At 39.8% G+C, this 23083-nt stretch overlaps 1 protein-coding gene across 1 annotated transcript; it reads left to right on the top strand.

The window, feature by feature from the left end:
• Nucleotides 1–1843: 1843 nt before the first annotated feature.
• On the top strand, nt 1844–18958 carry MON1A (MON1 homolog A, secretory trafficking associated). The gene is made up of 7 exons (XM_070738859.1): nt 1844–1960; nt 5521–5661; nt 7489–7602; nt 8412–8765; nt 11685–12450; nt 15307–15454; nt 16715–18958. Exons 2-7 carry the CDS (start codon nt 5541–5543, stop codon nt 16853–16855), a joined length of 1644 nt encoding a protein of 547 aa, XP_070594960.1. The 5' UTR covers nt 1844–1960; nt 5521–5540; the 3' UTR covers nt 16856–18958.
• The last annotated feature ends 4125 nt before the right edge of the window (nt 18959–23083 follow it).

The following is a 23083-nucleotide window of genomic DNA, read 5'->3' on the forward strand; positions in this document are numbered from 1 at the left end:
CCATCTGTTAAACTACTGAAGTTTGCAGATGATACAACAGTGATCGGACTCATTTGAGACAATGATGAATCCGCATACAGACGGGAAGTTGAACAACTATCCTTGTGGTGTGACCAGAACAATCTAGAACTGAACACACTCAAAACCGTAGAAATGGTGGTAGACTTTAAGAGAAACCCTTCCACCTCTCACAATACTAGACAACACAGTATCAACAGTAGAGACCTTCAAATTTCTAGGTTCTATCATATCTCAAGACCTAAAATGGTCACCTAACATCAAAAACATCATCAAAAAAGCACAACAAAGAATGTTCTTTCTGCGCCAGCTCAGGAAGCTCAAACTGCCCAAGGAGCTGCTGATTCAGTTCTACAGAGGAATCATTGAGTCTGTCATCTGCACCTCTATAACTGTCTGGTTTGGTGCTGCAACCCAACAGGACCGACACAGACTTCAGAGGATAATCAGAATTGCAGAAAAAACAATTGCTGCCAATCTGCCTTCCATTGAGAACCTGTATACTGCACGAGTCAAAAAGAGGGCAGGTAAAATATTTACTGACCCCTCACATCCTGGACACAAATTGTTTCAACTCCTACCCTCAAAACGTCGCTACAGAGCACTGCACACCAAGACAACTAGACACAAGAACAGTTTTTTCCCGAATGCCATCACTCTACTAAACAAATAATTCCCTCAACACTGTCAGAGTTTCTACTAAATCTGCACTTCTATTCTACTAGTTTTTCTCATCATTCCTATCACCCATTTCCTCCCATGTTGACTGTATGACTGTAACTTGTTGCGTATATCCTAAGATTTTTATTAATATTGCTTCTTCATTGCTTATTTGACCCCTATGACAATCATTAAGTGTTGTACCACATGATTCTTGACAAATGTATATTTTATTTTATGTACGTTGAAAGCATATGCACCAAGATAAATTCCTTGTGTGTCCAATCACACTTGGCCAATAAAAATTCTATTCTATTCTATTCTATTCTATAATATCTAGTATATCAGGGAAGGGACACCAACTTAGTATGAGAAAATCCAGAAGAGGCTTGGCTTATCCTAGGATTTTTTAAAAATACTGAAATAATGAAATATCCTTTGCCATATAGCAAACCAAGTGGTAGACTATAAAGCAAAACAAGACTAGAGTTTGGGCATTTTAAATTCAGCTGCTTAATTGTAATAAAGGGCGATGCTTTGTCTTATGTTCCCTTTTAAACTGACACAGATCACACTTATATTTCTTTTAACTTGTGCGAGGATTTGTAACAATTCCTCTTTAGTATCCAAAGAATTCCTTCTTTAGAAGCAATCCCAGAAAAAAAATATTTTAAGAAAATATGCACGTTGTGCTCAAAAGATCAAATAAAAAGTGGTATTAGATTTTTAACTTCCCTTTGTCTATAATATAAGGATAAAGAACTTGACCTCTCAATGTTCCTTTAAGATAAAAAATTATGCATTTATCGCACGTTTAATACTACCTCAATTTTTTATTATATTTTCCACATTACCGAAGAGATCAATAAGTTCTTAATAGTTTAAACCTACGTTTCAAATGTTGGGCAGATGTGGATCGTTCTTACTTCTTCCTTAGAAGCGAAACTTACTTTGGTCCGCCAGAATTGTGGACTACAACCCCCAAGATGCACTGGGATGTGTGGCATTGGGAAAGTGACCTTTGAAAAAGGAGAAGTAGGTAGGGCAGAGTACTTTCCTGGCTGTCGCTGGAGAAGATAGAATCAGCTAGCGAGGCTGAAAGGCATGCATGCTCTGGACTCCAATGGCAAAATTTCCGAAGGCGATCTCTGCTGACTGAGCTCCTCCTCCACTTCCCTGAGAGCTTTTACGTCCTTCCCCTTCTGCTCAGATTTCATCCACAACCGGAGAAGCAGACTTTCACTGACGTTTTCTCTGCCGACAGCTTGTTCCTGTCAAAACTGTAAGCACCCTTTATATTCCTGAACTGAAAGTGTAAACAGGATGAAATATACAGAGTTTAGGCCTGTTGATAGTCGTCTTCAGTTTTGCAAATATTCTCAGAGCACTGTCCTAGCAACTGAAACTTAGCTGTTGTGGAAGATGACAATGAAATGCAACTTAACTGATTTTCATGCAAATCTGTCTCTGATGAGATCTGAGCCATTTACCAGAGTCTGAAAATTAAGCAGATTTGAGTTGTTATTGATGTGCTACAATAGATTTTTCTCCAAGAATGATATAGCTTTGATAAAACGTGGAAAGTCAAGAGAGTTGGCATCAATAGATATGCCCAAACCCTGTATTAATTTGAACTCACGGTACAAAAAAAGCAAATATTTCATAATTCATGTAAGAGAAATCTGCAATCCAATAAGTAAATAAATAAATTGTCTATCTTCAAATAATCTAAATTACCAAGCAACTGACTGGTTTTCAGCATCCTTTTCATTTCCAGATAAATACCATTAGTAATGTTATTTTGAAATATTTATAGAATAATTTAATTGGCACCCCCCTTCTTCCGAGTTTAACTCTGTAAGCAACTTTGGTGTAAAGTGCAAACTGAGGGTGAAAGAAGTTCATAATCTTAGGGATACATGGATGCCTGTTGTATTTAACAGAAAGTAATGGAATGCTTTTATGCACAGAACCCAAAATGGCTTGATTCGCCATTGCTGGTAGCAGAGTCTAATTGGGGACTCCAATTCAACTTTGGAGGAAAAATTATGTCTTTGGGGGGGGGAGGTTAAGCTACTATATCTGGGTTGCTAAAATCCAAACAAGTACTGCATGGAAGCAAAGTTAGAATTGTTTACATCAGTGATTCTCAACCTGGGAGTCAGGAACCGTTTGGGGGTCGAACGACCATTTCACAGGGGTGGCCTAAGATAATGGGAAAATACTAATTTCCCATGGTGTTAGGAACTAAAGCTTCTATTCTGGCCCCTTGGAACATATTTTTACAATCCGACCAATCAGGCGTTACAGTGGGGGTGTCCCTCTGACCTTCCTGCCAGTCAGCTTAAAGTTCTGTTGGGAGAATTGGCGCTAGACTTATGGTTGGGGGTCACCACAACATGAGGAACTTTATTAAAGGGTTGCGGCATTAGAAAGGTTGAGAACCACGGGTCTACATCGTCTTGTTACTATTTAGTGCTTGCCCAAGTGTTTTGCATTCCTGATATACTGTAGTTGCCTTAATTTTTTCTCACTTGTAAACTCAAATGACACTTCAGAAGAAGTTCAACACCAGTTTACATAGAGCTCCAGATTTTCTTATAAATGAATTTCTTCATACAATAGTCCATGGAACTAACTCCCTACAAAGAACTGTGTAGGAGCTATTTACCTGATATGCCAGTTCTATAAAGATGCCCTGGCATCAAGAATATAAATGGGTTAACTATGAACCCTCAAAAGCAAATACACACTACAAGTCAAGAGGAAGCAAAAATCCAAACTATGAGGGTAGGAATGAAGGATATCTGACTAGCTCCTGTAACAATAAACAGTAATTTCTAGATAAGGAACCAGTTGGCCTTGAGAAAATGAAAAAGGAATTTTGCTAATCACAATTTATTGAATTACAGAGAGGGCTAGAGATGAACAGGAACTATAATGATACCCAGGAAAAAGACAACCCTGGAATTAAAATGGCTCCTCTGAAATAAAGGGAAATTAATTATAAACAAAGATACAAATTTGTGCAGTGCCCAGCTCCCTACCAATTTAGGATCACCAGCTAAAATTGAAATCAATCCCAGAGCCCTCCACCCGATAAATATGTTCAACTGATATCCTTGTATATGTTTTTACATATATATTTTTTGTTTCTATGTTTGTCTCTTTGCATATGTTGTACAAAAAATGTGGTATTAAAATTAGTTATATTAATAACTACTAATTAGAAAAAAATCTAGTAAATTGGTATGTCATTTACCAAATGAGATTAATTATCAGATTGATTTCCCTATCTGCATATATTACTGTGTTTTCTTGGGAAAAAATAAAGGAAAAACCTAGAAAGGGAGCAAATCTGAAATAAATTCATAAACCTTTAAGATTTATTTACTTCTCACATTTAAATTGAATTTATATATGGTATGCTTGTGTGTGTGTATGTTAGTATAGGGGTTTTTCTTAAATTTATAATATTTTAATTAATTGGATTATGTATTGGATTGTCTTTTCACTTGTTGTGAGCCGCCCCGAGTTTTCGGAGAGGGGCGGCATACAAATCCAAATAATAAATAATAAATATAAATAAATAAATGCATGCCATCTCACAAAAAGTGAGTCTGAATGGCATACAATAATCAATAGCAATAAAAACATTATTTTTTTAAAAAAATCATTATGAAAATGATGACAAAGTCGTCATTAAAATAAAAAATCCTAAAAAATAAAATATAGAAACCACACTTAGTAAAAGAACTGAAAGGATTATCCTATTTATAATAAAGGATGTATAGTCATTGTGACGCAAATCAACTACAGGTATATAGATATTTCTTTCTTTCCCAGACATAACAACAAAGAAAAAACAAACAGTATGGAGAAGGTGTGAAGGAAAGACAAAATTGTAGGAACAAAACTGATGAGGTCAGGAAAAGAAGTAGCTAGACAGAAAAATAGTGAAAAGGAAGAAAAATCGCATTGTGGTATTATAAAAAGGATTAATTTTTTCCTGAAAATAGTTCTAAGCAAATGTTAATCTTCAAAAATATTCAAGCTTTTCAACAATAATGACTGTAATTATCTTTACCTCATTTGGGAGGGGGGAAAGCTCTTCTTATCAGTTAAATAAAGTACAATATTAGGAAAAAGATGCTTGCAATTTGCCAACTTAGTCATGTGCTACATATGAGAGATGTTATCTGTGGCCCACAAATAGTTTTATTATTATACTGTAACTCTCTTCCATAGGTCGTTCTGGCTAGAGCTAATATGGATAAAAACCAAACTGTTTCATTTATCTGTTTTATATCCCTTATGCTGAAAAGGTTAATTATACTATAGCCGCCCCGAGTCTCCGGAGAGGGGCGGCATACAAATCCAATAAAACTAAACTAAACTTAAGTGTTTCTGCCCTGGCAGTGCTCTTATATAATTAGTATAGCATTTAGATTTATATACCACTTCATAGTGCTTTACAGCCCTCTCTAAGCAGTTTACAGAGAGTCAGCCTATTTTGTCCCCAACAATCTGGGTCCTCATTTTACTGACCTTGGAAGGATGGAAGGCTGAGTCAACCTTGAGCCTACTGAGATTCGATCTGCCAAAATGATCAGCAGAAGTAGTTTGCAGTACTGTACTGCACTCTAACTACTGCACCACCGAGGCTCTTTGAAACTCAAATATACTTGATTATTAATTCAAGCTGGAAAGTTCTAAATTTTAGGGACTGTTATGAACTGCTCAGAATTAAATGAGATAGGCAGACACAGAAGTGCTTTAAGTACCGGTAAATAAATAAATCAGGACAATAAAGGTTAGTAGATTTGGTTTATTTACTTGCAGATCTCCACCAGTTTCTAATAATGGCTGCGGATGTTTATAAGAAGAAGGATGTGCCGAATGGGTCCTTGGCACCAACTGGTGGACAGCAATCTGACAGGTCAGAGAGTCCAACACCAGGATTGACCCAGGGAACAGAACCAGGTGAGTCACAGTAGACATATATTTTGTGTCGAACAATGTTATTATTACACACAGCACACATATACATTATTACTTGGGGGAGGATAGGACAGTGGTGGTTGTAACTTACCTCGCCGCCGGTTTGCTTCTTCCCACGCTGCATGGCTGCTTGCGCATTGCATGCACCTGAGCGCCCATGCGCAGTGCCAAAAACTCAGCTTCTGTGGATGCGCAGAAGCAAAGACCAGCAACAGATTGGGGAGGGAAAAAGATGGCACCTGGAAAGTGCCAAAAACCTGGCTTCCGCACATGTGCAGAAGCAAAAAATAGGAAAACATTTTTTTAAAAAAAATTAAAAACCCCCCAAAAAAGAGATTGTGGCGACCATGGACCGCCACCCACAGAATTGGCTCCGTGATGTCATTTACTACCAGTTCTGCAGAGTCGGTTAAAACCAGTTGGAACCCACCTCTGGGGTAGGGGATAAATAGACCTGTGCCAAACTTAGAAATGGGGTAAGAAATAATGAGCCAAAGAAATTAAGGAATGAGATTAAGAAAAGGTAATGTAAGTAAATCTAGTTGATACTAAAGCCATGCACTATACTTCAGCTTACCTTTCTATGGTCGCACATTGTTGTTGTTTCTAACATACCAATTTACTACTTCATGCATTCTTTTTTTTAAAAAAAAAATCCTTTCTGAGATCTCATCAACTCCATTTAACAACACTTTTCTTAATCTTTTTTCTCCTGTTAATCCTTCCTTCCTTCCTTTCTTTCTTTCTTTCTATCTATCTATCTATCTATCTATCTATCTATCTATCTATCTATCTATCTCACATGTTTTTGCTGAATTTTTTTTAAATTAAGGAAGACTAGGATAGCAGTATTTCGGCCTTGTTCTGGCCTCATCAGCTAGCCATATCCTTATTGGGATTTGATCCCGCAGCTTCTGCCTTCTAAGGATTAACCTCTAGGCCACAGGATCTGATCCCTTCAGCATGGGATCAGATCCTGGGATATACAGTATATACGTTCAGGGAAAATATGGATATGTATTATAATCAGTTCTGTTTAAAATGATAGTAAGATCTTCTTCTCTTTTCTAGGATATTTTTAATTATCTTTTTGGTGAGAGGGAAGAATTTCTATACAGTCTGGGTTTTTGGCTTTGCAGTTTTTTAACTAATTAGATTTATTTTGCATGCACTGTTTTGTATTGTATCCTGTGAGCTGCCCCAAGTCTAATTAATTAATATTCCTGTGAATCAAGGATTCTATACTCTGAGATTCTTCACTTGATTTCAGATTATTATAGGGAATTTAAATCTCAGTTTTTATTCTGCTTTAAAAGTACTTATTGCATCCAGCCTTCTTTGACTAATATATTAAATGTATCTAAACAATATGGGAAAATATGGGAATAAAGAAAAAAGACGGACAATGAATTTCAAGTTCCTGGATGAGAATTAAAAACTTTTGAACCCAGATATTAGAATTATCACATTCAAATATGAACATTAAAAGATCTGCCTGTTTTACATTGTTTTCAAAGAAGGAGTATCCATTATGGTTTAAAAGTGGTATGGAATATTCATTAAAATAAATGTAATCTTCTAACCTTTAATATTTAAATGTAACCCATTGTTTCTCAGTTAACACAAAGCAAAGAAACAGAAATTTTAGCATTTAACTTAAAGAAAAATCATGATTTATTTACCACCTTATGTAGGGCAATGCATTGATGAGGTTTGCAAGTCATTCTATTGTGATGCCTTTGTCACAGCTTAAACTGATACCCATTCTGTTGTGAAAAACTGACCACTTATTCTGGTGTTGTTTATCAGGGGCAGGCCAAGAGGGAGCCATGTTTGTACACACTAGGTCATATGAGGACCTAACCGGTACAGACAATGTGGAAACAGCAACCAAGAGTCCAGGCGAGAGGGAAGAGTCTCAAGGTACTAGATAAATGGTCAAAGCAATGGAAACTGCAGTTTAATGTTTCCAAATGTAAAATAATGCACTTGGGGAAAAGGAATCCTCAATCTGAGTATTGTATTGGCAGTTCTGTGTTAGCAAAAACTTCAGAAGAAAAAGATTTAGGGGTAGTGATTTCTGACAGTCTCAAAATGGGTGAACAGTCAGGCGGTAGGGAAAGCAAGTAGGATGCTTGGCTGCATTGCTAGAGGTATAACAAGCAGGAAGAGGGAGATTATGATCCTGCTATATAGAGTGCTGGTGAGACCACATTTGGAATACTGTGTTCAGTTCTGGAGACCTCACCTACAAAAAGATATTGACAAAATTGAACGGGTCCAAAGACAGGCTACAAGAATGGTGGAAGGTCTTAAGCATAAAACGTATCAGGAAAAACTTAATGAACTCAATCTGTATAGTCTGGAGGACAGAAGGAAAAGGGGGGACATGATCGAAACATTTAAATATGTTAAAGGGTTAAATAAGGTCCAGGAGGGAAGTGTTTTTAATATGAAAATGAACAGAAGAACAAGGGGACACAATCTGAAGGTAGTTGGGGGAAAGATCAAAAGCAACATGAGAAAATATTATTTTACTGAAAGAGTAGTAGATCCTTGGAACAAACTTCCAGCAGACGTGGTAGATAAATCCACAGTAACTGAATTTAAACATGCCTGGGATAAACATATATCCATCCTAAGATAAAATACAGAAAATAGTATAAGGGCAGACTAGATGGACCATGAGGTCTTTTTCTGCTGTCAGACTTCTATGTTTCTATGTTTCTAAGGTGATGAGCTCAAGATGGAAGAGATCAGCAAGGATTTCAGTGAACTCAGCACACAACTTACTGGTATAGCGCTGAACCTGGAAGAAGAAATAAGGCAGAACAGTGAGGACAATTTGGAACTCTCACCACAAAGTTCACGTCGAGATTCAGTCTTATCAGGGAAAGAAGAAGAAGATATAACCATGGAGGCTTGGCGCATGCATCAGAAGCATATTTTTATTCTAAGCGAAGCAGGCAAGCCCATATACTCACGATATGGGTGTGAAGAGGTTTTGTCTACTACCATGGGAGTAATGATGGCTTTGGTCTCCTTCGTAGAAGCAGGAAAGAATGCCATCCGATCAATTCATGCAGGTACTCATTCACACCCTTCTTCTCAACACAGTAGGCCTATGGGAAAGTAGAATATGATAGGAGAGAAAGACAGAAGAAATGGGAGTGTAGAGTCTTCTGCAAGAGATATCAGGATGACTTTTGCACAAAGCAATCCAAAATGCTTCTGTAAGCTATCTATTGATTAAATATACTCACTGCCCATCACGCCGTCACATGACTCTTGGAGGCTTACAACCAAATAAAACAATATTATAAATGATTAAAACAGTAAGACAATAGATACATTAAAATTAACAAAGAAATAATTTTAAATGGGCTGAGGGGATTTGTCCTGCCCCAGGTAAGAACTTAGCAAACCACACTTTGAACTTATTTTAATCAATAACCAACTACTAATAACTGTCTTAGTAGAGGTCACACACACACACACACACAAACAAACTTAGAGGCAGTATTTTCTTGCAAAAGCCCAACTGTTTTAATTAGTCGTCATTAACAGTTGTCATAAGTTCGCAAAGTCTTAAATCACAGAATAGCAATTAGTCTTTGGTCGCTCACAAAGTTTGGCAAAATGCCCAGGAATTATCTTCATTAAAGAAACCGACAAACCAAAGCAAATAAATAGAGCAGAGATTTTCCAGACACGAGTCCACACGACACACGCACAATTTTCAAACGTTGATTCAACTGCACTAGACTTTCAATCCTGGGCCTAGAAAGCTTAGAACTAAGACGCCTTAAACAAGATCTAAGTATTGCCCACAAGATCATATGCTGCAACGTCCTGCCTGTCGGCCACTACTTCAGCTTCAACCACAACAACACAAGAGCACACAACAGATTTAAACTTAATATTAACCGCTCCAAACTTGATTGTAAAAAATACGACTTCAGTAACCGAGTTGTCGAAGCGTGGAACTCATTACCGGACTCCATAGTGTCATCCCCAAACCCCCAACACTTTACCCTTAGATTATCTACAGTTGACCTATCAAGATTCCTAAGAGGTCAGTAAGGGGTGAGTACAAGTGCACTAGAGTGCCTTCCGTCCCCTGTCATACTGCTCTCCTATATCTCCTATATCTTTCTTCTATTCCTATATCTCTTCTTCTATTCTTTCTTAGATATATTTTACTATGAGTATCTCCTCTATAACCTTCATCATGTATTTTACTATGTGTATGTAGATATATACCCACGAAAACCCTCATTGTGTATTGGACAAATAAATAGATAGATAGATAGATAGATAGATAGATAGATAGATAGATAGATAGATAGACAGACAGACAGACAGACAGACAGACAGACAGACAGACAGACTGACTGACTGACTGACTGACTGACTGACTGACTGACTGACTGACTGACTGACTGACTGACTGACTGACCTGGCTTTCTTTTTAATAGACTAGGCCTGGGAGTGGACAATTAGCCCCAAGTCTTACTCCTGAGGAGACCTCCTCTCCTGCTCTTTATTTTTATTTATTTATTTATTTATTTATGTCCAATACATAATACACATTGAAGAGAAAGATAGGTAATAATATAAGTAAAGAAAAGAATAGAAGAAGAGATATAAAAGTACATAGGTAAACATATTTGAAATGCTCATGCATTAAAAACAGGAGAAGCCTCTTCCTTATGACGGATATGAGGTACTGGAGGTTCTGAAGGCCCAGGCTGAACCTCTGCCTCTGGCACCGAGGCCTCCTCCTCCTCCTCCTCCTCCTCCTCACTGTCTGACTCGACTGCCAGCTGACCAGGCCGCTGGCGCATCACCAAGTCAGTCTCCTCTCGAATGGTATCAGCTGCATGGGGTTGCAGGCGGGCTACAACAGAATTTGATTGAACTTTACAAGTTTAATAATTTGATAATACACTATTTCATCTTCAGTTTAGTATCAGGTAAGACCTAGATTAACAAAATATAATAATAATAATAATAATAATAATAATAATAATAATAATAATTTATTAGATTTGTATGCCGCCCCTCTCCGAAGACTCGGGGCGGCTCACAAATGTTTACAGAATGTTTCTGTAAAGAGCAGATCCAAAGTCAATTTATAATAAAACTTACCAAAATCCGTATTCAGACAGAAGAACATGAGTAGGTTGCTAAGATGGATGCTAGTGTCCAACCAACAGGCGGAAGAGAATTAACCAAAACTTCTTAAGTAACAACTTTCAAAACCTAAGAATCATTTTAATTAATTCTCATTTCTTCTCACAGAACTGCTAAACCTATAGTTTTTTGCCATTTTAGATTGCAGGTAGAGATCAAAGTGTTGGTTATGGCCTATAAAGCCCTTCATGGCATCGGACCAGAATATCTCCCAGACCGCCTTCTCCTGCACGAATCCCAGCGACCAGTTAGGTCCCACAGAGTCGGCCTTCTCCGGGTCCCATCGACTAAACAATGTCGGTTGGCGGGCCCCAGGGGAAGAGCCTTCTCTGTGGCGGCCCCGACTCTCTGGAACCAACTCTCCCCAGATTAGAACTGCCCCCACCCTCCTTGCCTTTCGTAAACTCCTCAAAACCCACCTTTGCCGTCAGGCATGGGGGAACTGAGATATCTCCCCCGGGCCTATACAATTTATGTATGGTATGTTTGTAAGTATGTCTGCTTAATAATGGGATTTTAAAAATATTTTAAATTGTAAATTATTAGATTTGTTATGAACTGTTTTATTCTGTTGTGAGCCACCCCGAATCTACGGAGAAGGGCGGCACACAAATCTAATAAATAAATAAATAAATAAATAATAAACGATCCCTTGCATGCAAAGGCCAATGATTATCAGAAAACGGCAATTCCCAAGAGTAACTGAAGTAAAAGCTATTTTCCAAAAGGGCCTTAGGGTTACCGCTGTAGCTCAAGATATTGATGCGCTTTCTCTCATTCTCTCCCTCTCCATTTTGACTCTTTGGCAGATGGATACAAGGTGGTCTTTGTGCGCAAGAGTCCCCTGGTGCTTGTTGCAGTGGCTCAGACTCGGCAGTCAGAGCAAGAAATTGCTCAAGAACTCCTTTATATCTATTACCAGATAGTCAGCCTCTTGACCTTGACTCAGCTTAAGCGGATATTCCAACAGAAGCAGAACTACGATCTAAGGAGACTGTTAGCAGGCTCCGAGCGTATAACTGACAACTTGGTAGACCTGATGACTAGAGACCCCAGTTTTCTCATGGGGGCAGCCCGTTGCCTGCCTATGGCCGCTGGAGTCAGGGATATGGTGAGTGCTTGCCTTCAACAAGCCAAAGCAAAAAGCCTGGTGTTTGCCATCTTATTGTCAAAAAACCAATTGGTATCGCTTGTAAGGAAAAGGGACCAATTCCTCCACCCGATTGATCTCCATTTACTCTTCAATCTCATTAGCTCATCCTCCTCATTTAGAGAAGGAGAAGGCTGGACCCCAATATGCCTTCCCAAGTTCAACCCCAATGGTTTCTTCCACGCTCACATTTCTTACTTGGAACCAAACGTTGACCTGTGCCTTGTCCTGATTTCTACGGATCGTGAGGACTTCTTTACGGTCTCCCACTGCAAGCAAAAATTCCAAGAACGGCTAAAGAAGCGTGGGGTTCATTACGCTCTCTTGGAGGCAGTGCGCACGCCTTTCTACAGCGTCTCCCAGGTGGGAATCCCAGACCTTCGACATTTCATCTACAAATCTAAGAGTTCGGGACTTTTTACCAGGTGAGAGGCCGTTCTGGGCAACAACAGCCCATCTTTCAGCTTCTCGCTAGCATTTTGCAAGGATAGATGAGATTGATTTAATCTGGTTTGATGGGTTCAGTTTAGTCTGTGTTGGATATAGTCTATTTCAGGAGGATGGAATCCATATTTAGCCTTGGGTCATCATGCGCCTACTGAATTAATAAAACAGATTAAATTACAAATTGACATACACAACAGTCAATGAAGCAGTGGAAGTGATGTGCCGGTGCCTGGAGGCTGTTGGGGCCTGGATGGATGTCAACAGACTCAAACTCAACCCTGATAAGATGGAGTGGCTGTGGGTTTTGCCTCCCAAGGACAACTCCATCTGTCCGTCCATTACCCTGGGGGGGGGGGATCACTAACCCCCTCAGAAAGGGTCCGCAACTTGGGCATCCTCCTTGATCCACAGCTCACATTAGAGAAACATCTTTCAGCTGTGGCGAGGGGGGCTTTTGCCCAGGTTCGCCTGGTGCACCAGTTGCAGCCCTATCTGGATCGGGAGTCACTGCTCACTGTCACTCATGACCTCATCACCTCGAGGCTCGACTACCTAATGCTCTCTACATGGGGCTACCTTTGAAGAATGTTCGGAAACTTCAGATCGTGCAGAATGCAGCTGTGAGAGCAATCATGGGCTTCTCTAAGTATGCCCATGTTACTCCAACACTCCGCAGTCTGCACTGGTTGCCAATCAGTTTCTGGTCACAATTCAAAGTGTTGGTTATAAAGCCCTATATGGCACCGGACCAGAATATCTCCGGGACCGCCTTCTGCCGCACGAATCCCAGCGACCGGTTAGGTCCCACAGAGTTGGCCTTCTCCGGGTCCCATCGACTAAACAATGTGTTCTGGCGGGACCCAGGGGAAGAGCCTTCTCTGTGGTGGCTCCGACCCTCTGGAACCAGCTCCCCCCAGAGATTAGGATTGCCCCTACCCTCCTTGCCTTTTGGAAACTCCTTAAAACCCACCTCTGCCGTCAGGCATGGGGGGATTGAAACACCTCCCCCTTGCCCATGTAGTTTCTGTGTATGATTCGATTGTGTGCTTGTTTTTTATATATTGGGATTTCTTTTGGATTTTTAACCTAAAACTGTAATTTAGATTGCTAAATTTTAGATTTGTTACTATGTAATGTTTTTTACCATTGTTGTGAGCCCCCCCCCCCCGAGTCTGCGGAGAGGGGCGGCATATAAATCCAATAAATCTAATCTAATCTAACAAGAAATAAAAATCAACTCCATCTTTTGAGTTATAGGTATTTGAACAATCCCGCTAATAATTTGTTGGTGTTTTACGCTAGCCAGGTTTCAAAACCTTATGGCCATCAATTCATGGATGCTTATGTCACTATATAGCTACTTTAGTGAATAGCAATGAAAAGTTAATGTGGGTAGTCAGATAGTGCTACAAATGAGAAAGACAACGAGGTTGCATAATCCTAATGAAAAGCAGCACCCAAGAATCTAGTTTTGCCATAAAGTTTGTTGTCTAGTTGAATAGTCTAATCACACTTTCGGGAGACGTTTTATATCCTCCAGTCCAAATTACGCCTATAAATTAATTGTGAGGAGATAGATAAGTACTGTACTGTAGATGCAATATTTGAAAATATTGCTTGTAGAATCCTTTCACTGAACTGATGCGGGAGATAATGGTCAAATCTGTCCTTCAGGTCTAGCGGTCTCTTCTGGGATGAAACAAAAATTATAGTATATAATACTATATAGTATTATAGACAGAAAAGAGTACACTCTAATTCCACCTATGGACCCCCTGTATACAAACATCTATACCCAGTTTATGCAAAGAAGTCTACAGGTTTGTTGGGCCACAGGCTATACTTTACCTTTTTTGTACTGAAGCCCACACAAGAAGTACAGTAAATAAGACCTAGAGAAACAACCAGGCAAGGTCAGGGAGAATTTAATTTCCTTCTACGACATCAAAACAACAACTTGGGTACACGAAAAGCACTCACAAGTTCAAAATCTTTATTATATAACAAACACGTTGATGCAAGTTGCAATGTGTTATTTTTTTCCCCTTCCCATGTTTTTCCTTGGCTTTGAATTGAAAAGGTCAAATCATTTTAATTTTATTTATTTATTTATTTGCTTGCTTGCTTGCTTGCTTGCTTGCTTGCTTGCTTGCTTGCTTGCTTGCTTGCTTGCTTGCTTGCTTGCTTGCTTGCTTGCTTGCTTGCTTGCTTGCTTGCTTGCTTGCTTGCTTACTTACTTACTTACTTACTTACCGTACTTACTTATTTATTTATTGGATTTGTATGCCGCCCCTCTCCGTGGACTCGGGGCGGCTCACAACATTTCATGCTCGATAATAACATCGATATCCTAAATTATAAGTAATATTGAGAGACTATCTCCTTTTTCCTTTTTCTTATTTCCAATACAAGTACTCTTAAGGTACAGTATATAAATAATAGAATGTCAAAAATTTGTCATTATAGCATATAAATATAATCGTACTGACATTTAAAAAAATAAAACAATAAAAAAATGACTTCTAAAATGGCTTTTAAAACAACTTTTAGGCAGGTTCTCTACCTTAGACTTTGGTAAACATATGTGACCCTAGAATTACTAAACCTAAACAAGGCCCTGATCGCAATTCTCAACAGTATCTGATTGATAAAATTTCAGCTCTAATATTTAAAGTTTCTGTTTCAATGGTAGCTCATCCCTAAAATTGGGAGTAGGGAACATTATTTAGTAAAATCACTAGCTGTAAACTCTGCTGAAGTAATCCAAACCCTAGTTATTTAATTTACCTTTATGATAAAAAGCACTATTCAATGAAAGTGTGTTTTTTTTCCAGCCCAGAGATTGAAGGTCCCTACATCACTGAGGAAGAAAAGGAAAGGCTCTTGGAATTGTATCAATACTTGCATAGCCGAGCTCACAATTCCACTCGTCCCCTCAATAGCATCTATTATACTGGATCCAATGAAAATCTCCTGGCCTGGGTAAGAATTTATTTCATTACTGCAGCTTCTAGAAAAATCGTAGTAAAAGCAGGACCTAGTCCCAGACAACTTTATTACCTGGGAAATAGTGTATTAGTACAACTGAAACTTCTTTCACACTTCTTCACTTAGACCAATGGTTCTCAACCTGGGAGTTGGGACCCATTTGGGGGGTCAAACGACCATTTCACACGGATCGTCTAAGACCATGGGAAAAGACAAATTTCCCATGGTGTTAGGAACTAAAGCTTCTATTGTGGCGCCTTGGAACATATTTTTACAATCCGACCAATCAGGCGTTTACAGTGGGGGGGTGCCTCTGACCTTCCTGCCAATCAGCTTTAAGCTCTGTTGGGAGAACTGGCACTAGACTTATGGTTGAGGGTCACCACAACATGAGGAACTGTATTAAGGGGTCACAGCATTAGATAGGTTGAGAACCACTGACTTAGAGCAAACGGCCCAATGAAACATGACAACAATTATCTGTATGCAATGAAAACAACAGAGGCAATTTACTTTATTTGTCAACAGCAATGTGAGAGTCCCAAAGGCACTCTTTCAACAGGCAACTGGACTTTTTCTTTGAAGATGTTTCCCTTCTTATCTAAGAAGCTTCTTCATCTTCTTTAACACCTTCAGAGAAAAACCAGACCAGTCCAGTTGCCTCTTGAAAAAGCACCTTTGGGACAACCATGACCGGATGACTGAGAATCTACATAAGCAAGTAACATGAGAGGAAATGCTCTGGTCTCATTGCCTATCACAGTGATGGCAAACCTTTTTTTCCTCAGGTTCTGAAAGAACCTGCGTGTGAGGTATCATGTAGGCTTGAGTGCCCACACCCATAATTCAATGCCTGGGGAGAGTGAAGATAACTTCCCCCATTCCCGGAGGCCCTCTGGAGGCCGGAAACGCCCTGTTTTCCAACTTCTGGTGGGCCCTGTAGGCTCATGTTTCACCCTCCCCAGGCTCCAAAGGCTTCTCTGGAGCTGGGAGAGGGTAAAAACGCCCTCCCCCATCTGCCTGGAGGCTCTCTGGAAGCCAAAAACGCCCTCCCAGAGCCTCTGTGCGAGCCAAAAATCTCAGCTGGTCAGCACACACATGCACGTTGGAGCTGAGCTAGGGCAAGGGCTCATGTATTTGTATTTGTATTTATTGGATTTGTATGCAGATATGGCTCCGTGTGCCACCTGTGACACCCGTGCCATAGCTTCGCCATCACTGGCCTATCGTAATAGAAATCTAAACTTTTTCCAGGTAACCAGTGCCTTTGAACTCTACGTGTGCTTCACCCCCCTGGGTACCAAAGCAGCAGCTGTCGGCGCTGTCAACAAGCTGATGAAGTGGATCCGTAAGGAGGAGGACCGGCTTTTTATATTGTCGCCCCAGACTTACTGACTGTTTGTGACCTGGGCTGCTTGCCTTGTTCTGAACACTCCAAAACTACTTCCTGTGTCTGGTGGGAGTAGATATAGTCAGTTTCTCGTCCTCTCTCTCCCTCCCTGGGAGGTTTCCTCCCCACAGTGGATATGTGCATGGGGAGGTTCTCTGGGTAGAAGAGCTTTGGGCTGCCATGGTGCACACGGGTATCATAAGAGTCCAACGTTTCAGGGTTAGTTTCAGATATTGCATCTAGAACTGGAACACAGACCTCCTGCCATCCTGTAAGTACTCTTTGAATCTTCTTTCAGCTTAAAAATATAGTAGTACCCCTAGATACGAGTATAATTCGTTCCAGAAGGGAGCTTGTATGTTGAGCAACTTGTATCTGGAACAAATGGCTTTAGACTTTGTTTTTCCCCTCCGAGATAACCAAAAGCAAGGATTCTTGCGCCACCTAGTGGACGCTCGGCTCGTATCCCGAATTTGGGCTTGGGTCTGGAACAGAAATTTATCTCCCCTCGTGGCTCGTATCTTGGAATACTTGCATGTGGAGCAGTTTGTATCTAGAGGTACTACTGTATGTCCTTTCTGCATACTTTGAGGCTGTTTTTAAACACATCTTTCCCATAGCCAATTTTCTCTCTGCTGACTTTTTGAACATAGTTCCACAAGTGTTACGTTTTCCCATCTCCCTTAATCTTGACGAATTGGCAGAAGGTTGTTTGGTGGCTTAGCAGGCGGCTTCTCGTAGGAGTTTCCACATAAAGGGCTAAAGCACAGAAGACATATAGTGAGGGTGAAAACATCTGGCAAGAAGAGCCAGATTCCACACTAGTGTTTCTCGACCCCTGCAACTTTCAGATGTGTGGACTTCATTTCCCAGTATTCTCAAGCCATGATGCTGGCTGGGGAATTCTGGGAGCTGGAATTCATACATCTTATAGTTGCTAGGATGGGGAAATACTGGCTAGACCTCCACAATAACACTAAAATGGGTTATTCCAATTTGTGCCAATGCATCTGCTCCAGCGGTGGGTTGCTCCTGGTTCAGCCCAGTTGTAAGAACTGATAGCGCCGGCGGTGGAAGGCTCTGCCCACCTTCCCAGAACGCATGCGCAGAAGTGTCCCACGCTCAAGCTCACACAGGAACCAGTAATAAAGGGTTTTAGAACCCACTACTGGTCTGCTCCAGATGTCAGAGTTCCAGACAGCATCCAAACCAGAAATACGAGATGGCATTCTGAAAGTGGGCACCCGATGGTAGAAATCTGTTTATGCCCATTCTTCAATTATAGGAATTTTGAACACAGTGAAGGTCTAGTTCCACAGAAAGCTAATTTGGCGTTTGGAATCTTTTTGACATGATACTGAAATGGTGCAACCTCAGATGTAATTTTGCCATTACATTGTCATTTTCCATAATACTCCAAAACTATATACTGTACTGTCACTTTTTAGAATAGAATTTTTCAACACCAGCATGCAGTGGTGGGTTCCCACTTACCTGGCTACCCGGACGGTCCTTGGCGGCCGGTACAGGACACACGTGCTCTCATGCCATACACGAGATTTGGCTTCTGCACATGCGCAAAAGCAAAATCAACAAAATCTCGCAAGCACAAGTGGGATTTTGGCTATTTTCACCAGTATTTTTGCTTCCACGCATGCACAGAAGCAAAAAACTGCCAATTTTTGCGGAAATCTGTCAATCGTGCTGTTCCTGGACTGAAATCTGTTGGGCGTGCCTTTCCCGGGCCATTTCCACTATCCGGACGGCGTCCCCCCTCGGGGGAGGAGCAGATGACTGTCAGTATGTAATGTGGTATGTACGTGAGTGGAGGAAGAAAGGATCTTTGAATGTTGGAAACGTTTTCTGGCAATCAGAGCAGTATGACAATGAAACCAGTAACTGAGAAATGCTCTCCTTCCCTGGATGTAATTTCATGGGGGAAGCTGGACAGTTGTCTATTGGGGGTCACTTTATTTGGATACATATCTTGAATGGTTGGATTAAATGGCCTTTCATCTGTATATGTCTGTGTGTTGGGGCAGAGAAAGGAGAGAAAAAATGATACTCAAAGTAATGATACGGTTTTCCCAGATACCACTGCAGATCCATCAAGGGAAAATGACCCCACCTGCCACACCCTACACTCCTGCATGTGTCCAACCATGCCAGATCTCTGATTCTATTTGCTTTAAAATTTATTTTTAGATTTTTGTCTTGCCTTATTTTTTTTTCATGTAGAACAAATGTTGGTAAACATACCAATATTCCTTCCTCATCCTTTTTCTCTACAACAGACGTTTCAAACATGCAGCACGCGGGCTGAATCCAGCCTGCTATAGGTCCAGAATTGTCCTGTGGGGCAGTTGTTATGTATCCTGGAGATGGTGAGGGACCAGCCTGTGCCACTCTGGCCTCAGCCCACCCCACCTAGTTGGCCATGACGACCAGATCACACCCACCCCAGATCACAAAATCCTGATATGACCCACAATGGGATCTAGTTTGACAACCTTGCTCTACAACAACCACCCCATGAGGTGAGTTGGACTAAGAGAGATGGCTCAAAGTCACCCAGCCAGTTTTTTATGCCTAAAGTAGAACAAGAACTCCCAGTCTCCTGGTTTCTAGGCCAACAGGTTGACCACTACATCAAAGTGGCCCCTTTTTTCTTTTTTTAGTTGCACACTGTAAGGTGCAACTAAACTGTACCATTAAATGAAACTGAAATCCAGTGAAATGTCCAGTGATGGTGTCATAGATATCTTTTCAGCCCATTCTTGGATCTATGATTTCTTCTGGAAAAGATTATGTGGGATTCAGGGGGGAAATGTTTTTAACATTCATGAGATAGGTAGATATATCTATATAACACACAACTGCCACAAGATGGCAGCAGAGCACCAGATTGTGAAATATTTTTAAATGATTAAAAATATGATTAAATTTTTAAATGATTATTAAATATTAAAATAACAGTCATAGTAGATGCAGAATGAATTGCTATTCACAGATGCATTTTCCATATGTACAACATATGGATTCAGTGTCATGTATAATGCTACTTCTCTGTATTTAATAAAAGAGTTTTTTGGGACCTTTTAGATTATCAAATTTTATCATTAAATTTCATGAACTACCACCAGTTCAACACATGTTAAAACTCTACTATGTGCTGTAATAAATTAAAGTGTGGAAAACTCTATTCTTTTGCTGTAACAAACTAGTACAGCTGCTTGTGTTAGTTTGATATATAACACGATGTGTAGCGATAAAAAGATGCCCAGGAAGTTGGAAGAAGTTTCTCCCATTAAGAACAGTTTGACAGTGGAACCAGTTCCTGAGAAAGATGGTGGGGAACTGTAGGAAAGCGTTTGAATGAAAAATCATAAAGATGCTGAAACCTTCCATAGATTTGCTGCCTTCAATTTATTCTTTGGAAGTTTTAAATTTTGAAATTCCAAAATCCCAGTTATGAACACATCCAGTAGGAATTATTTCCCATATACTTTACGTGATATTTAAATACTTTAACCAGCATGACTAAGCCTACAATTAGGCTTGCTGCAGAGGGGAGGGAAGGGTGTGGCCCAGTGACGCGGGCTATGAGCAGACTGAGTAATGCTTTATAAATGTGATTGTCTCCCATGGCATTTTAATACTCTGACGAAGTTAGCAGCACGCTAACGAAAGCTAAGTTGTTTTATTAAAGTTTTTATGTTCCGGTGATCGAGATGGCTGCTGCCTCATCATTCACACATATACCTGGAACTCGCATTTTTAGGACTATTCTTAATGCATTATACATATATACTTAATACATGTAGTATTTCCATTAAGCAAAGTATGCCATTTTAATTTTCTCACTGCCAAACCAAGTCACGTTTCTCAATCACACTATTTTAGTAATACCTGTTATGTTACTAATGAAAGAGAATATTTGCAGCTCAGGGTTGACATGAGGTGTCCTTGATGGTCTCTGAGCTTGCTTGTTTTCTTGCAGACATTTCATTACCTAACTAGATAACATCTAGTTATTCTACTAGTATTCTACTAGTTTTTCTCATCATTCCTTTCACCCATTTCCTCCCATGTTGACTGTATGACTGTAACTTGTTGCTTATATCCTAAGATTTTTATTAATATTGCTTCTTCATTGCTTATTTGACCCCTATGACAATCATTAAGTGTTGTACCATATGATTCTTGACAAATGTATATTTTATTTTATGTACGCTGAGAGCATATGCACCAAGACAAATTCCTTGTGTGTCCAATCACACTTGGCCAATAAAAATTCTATTCTATTCTATTCTATTCTATTCATCATTATCACTAGCACTGATTATGTTACCTAGTTTGGGTAATGAAACGTCTGCCAAAAAACCAAGCAAGCTCAGAGACCAGCAATGATCCCTCGCTTGCTATATTATTTGTTCATTTAACGTTATGAATACTTATTGCATCAAATGTCCCAATGCTTGGTTTATTCTAACGAAGTCAAGCAACTTTATTTTAGGGATATAACAGCGGTTTACAAATAAAGGGAACACTCAGATAACACATCCTAGATCTGAATGAATGAAATATCCTCACTGAATACTTCATTCTGTACAAAGTTGAATGTGCACAACAGCAGGTGAAGTTGATTGTCCATCAGTGTTGTTTCCTAAGTGGACAGTTTGATTTCACAGAAGTTTGATTTACTTGGAGTTATATTGTGTTGTTTAAGCATTCCTTTTATTCATTTATTTTTTGAGCAGTGTACTTCACTTTTTGTTTGTTGGCACTTTGTTTCTCATTCATGTTTTTTAATTCCCTTTTTTAAAAAATAAAAAAATGTAAATTTAAAGACAATTTGCTGTATATAAGACAATGATTAATAACTTTGGCAGCTAATATGCTAATAATGCAGCAATATCCATTAAAGTGCCTGTCTCATGAAACAAACTAGCTTGAGGAAAACATAAAGAAAATCCTGTCCCCGAACTCAGATCTTCAGATATCAAAGAGCAGGTTCACAAAGCCTGCTAAATCTGTTCTTAATTTAGCATGTTAAGCAAACCTTGTTGATGAAATCGCAAAGCCATGGTTTATGCCAATATCGTATATTCAATAAAACACAATTAAACTCTGGTGGAAGGACATTTTGTTCTCTCCTGATATTAAGAAACCTTGCATGGGAACAGAGAAATAGCATAATAAGTGTAGTTTGACCCTGGGGCTGCTGTGTCTGAAAAAATTTAAAATGTCAACCTCATCGCAATGCCAATTAGCGAACACAACTATGGCCCTTCCACCTCACTGAACAACAAAGCATCTCATTTCAGTCTTGCAGAGGCCATGTGGTTCATTTATGACTCAGTGTGTTGGGGAACAAAATCAGAAATTGGGAAAATAATGTGCCAACACAGCCTCTGCTGCTTTTGAATTCTTAGTGATGAAGAAACTAATCATTGCACCATACAGTAATATCTAAGCATGAACCCCCCCCCCAGCACCTGCTTCATAATCCCCAAACCAGTAAAGAATTATGCTTAGCACAGTTTATGCTGGGCAACTGGTCCAAACTTGACTGTAAAAAATACGACTTCAGTAACCGAGTTGTCGAAGCGTGGAACTCATTACCGGACTCCATAGTGTCATCCCCAAACCCCCAACACTTTACCCTTAGATTATCCACGGTTGACCTATCCAGATTCCTAAGAGGTCAGTAAGGGGCGAATACAAGTGCACTAGAGTGCCTTCCGTCCCCTGTCATACTACTCTCCTATATCTCCTATTCCTTTCTTCTATTCCTATATCTCTTCTTCTATTCTTTCATTGATATGTTCTATTACTATATCTTCTTTTCTATTCTTTCTTAGATATATTTTACTATGAGTATCTCCTCTATAACCTTCATCATGTATTTTACCATGTGTATATAGATATATACCCACTAAAACCCTCATTGTGTATTGGACAAAATAAATAAATAAAATAAATAACTGGTAGTAACTTGGCTGCCTGGGTCACTGGAACCAGAGCCACCCAGGCGTGCCATGTCCCTGAGCCGGTTGTTTTGATGGTGCCATAGGCATAGCCATCTTGGTTTTTTTTTAAAGTACTGCACGTATGTGCGCGTCCACATGGTGCATCCCTGAGCAAACCGGCAGCAGGAGAAACCAGAACCCACCCCTGCATCTAATAGGATACACCGCTATCTCCTTCTCTTAGTATGCATGACTCACTAA

Source organism: Erythrolamprus reginae, chromosome 2, assembly GCF_031021105.1.
Source record: "Erythrolamprus reginae isolate rEryReg1 chromosome 2, rEryReg1.hap1, whole genome shotgun sequence".
Taxonomy (NCBI): Eukaryota; Metazoa; Chordata; class Lepidosauria; order Squamata; family Dipsadidae; genus Erythrolamprus; species Erythrolamprus reginae.

Excerpts from the sequence above, each read along its gene's own strand:
- MON1A (XM_070738859.1), top strand. The coding sequence starts at position 5,541 with ATGGCTGCGGATGTTTATAAGAAGAAGGATGTGCCGAATGGGTCCTTG. Across the intron at positions 7,603-8,411 it reads CGAGAGGGAAGAGTCTCAAG|GTGATGAGCTCAAGATGGAA; the intron begins GTACTAGATAAA and ends TATGTTTCTAAG. Across the intron at positions 8,766-11,684 it reads CATCCGATCAATTCATGCAG|ATGGATACAAGGTGGTCTTT; the intron begins GTACTCATTCAC and ends ACTCTTTGGCAG.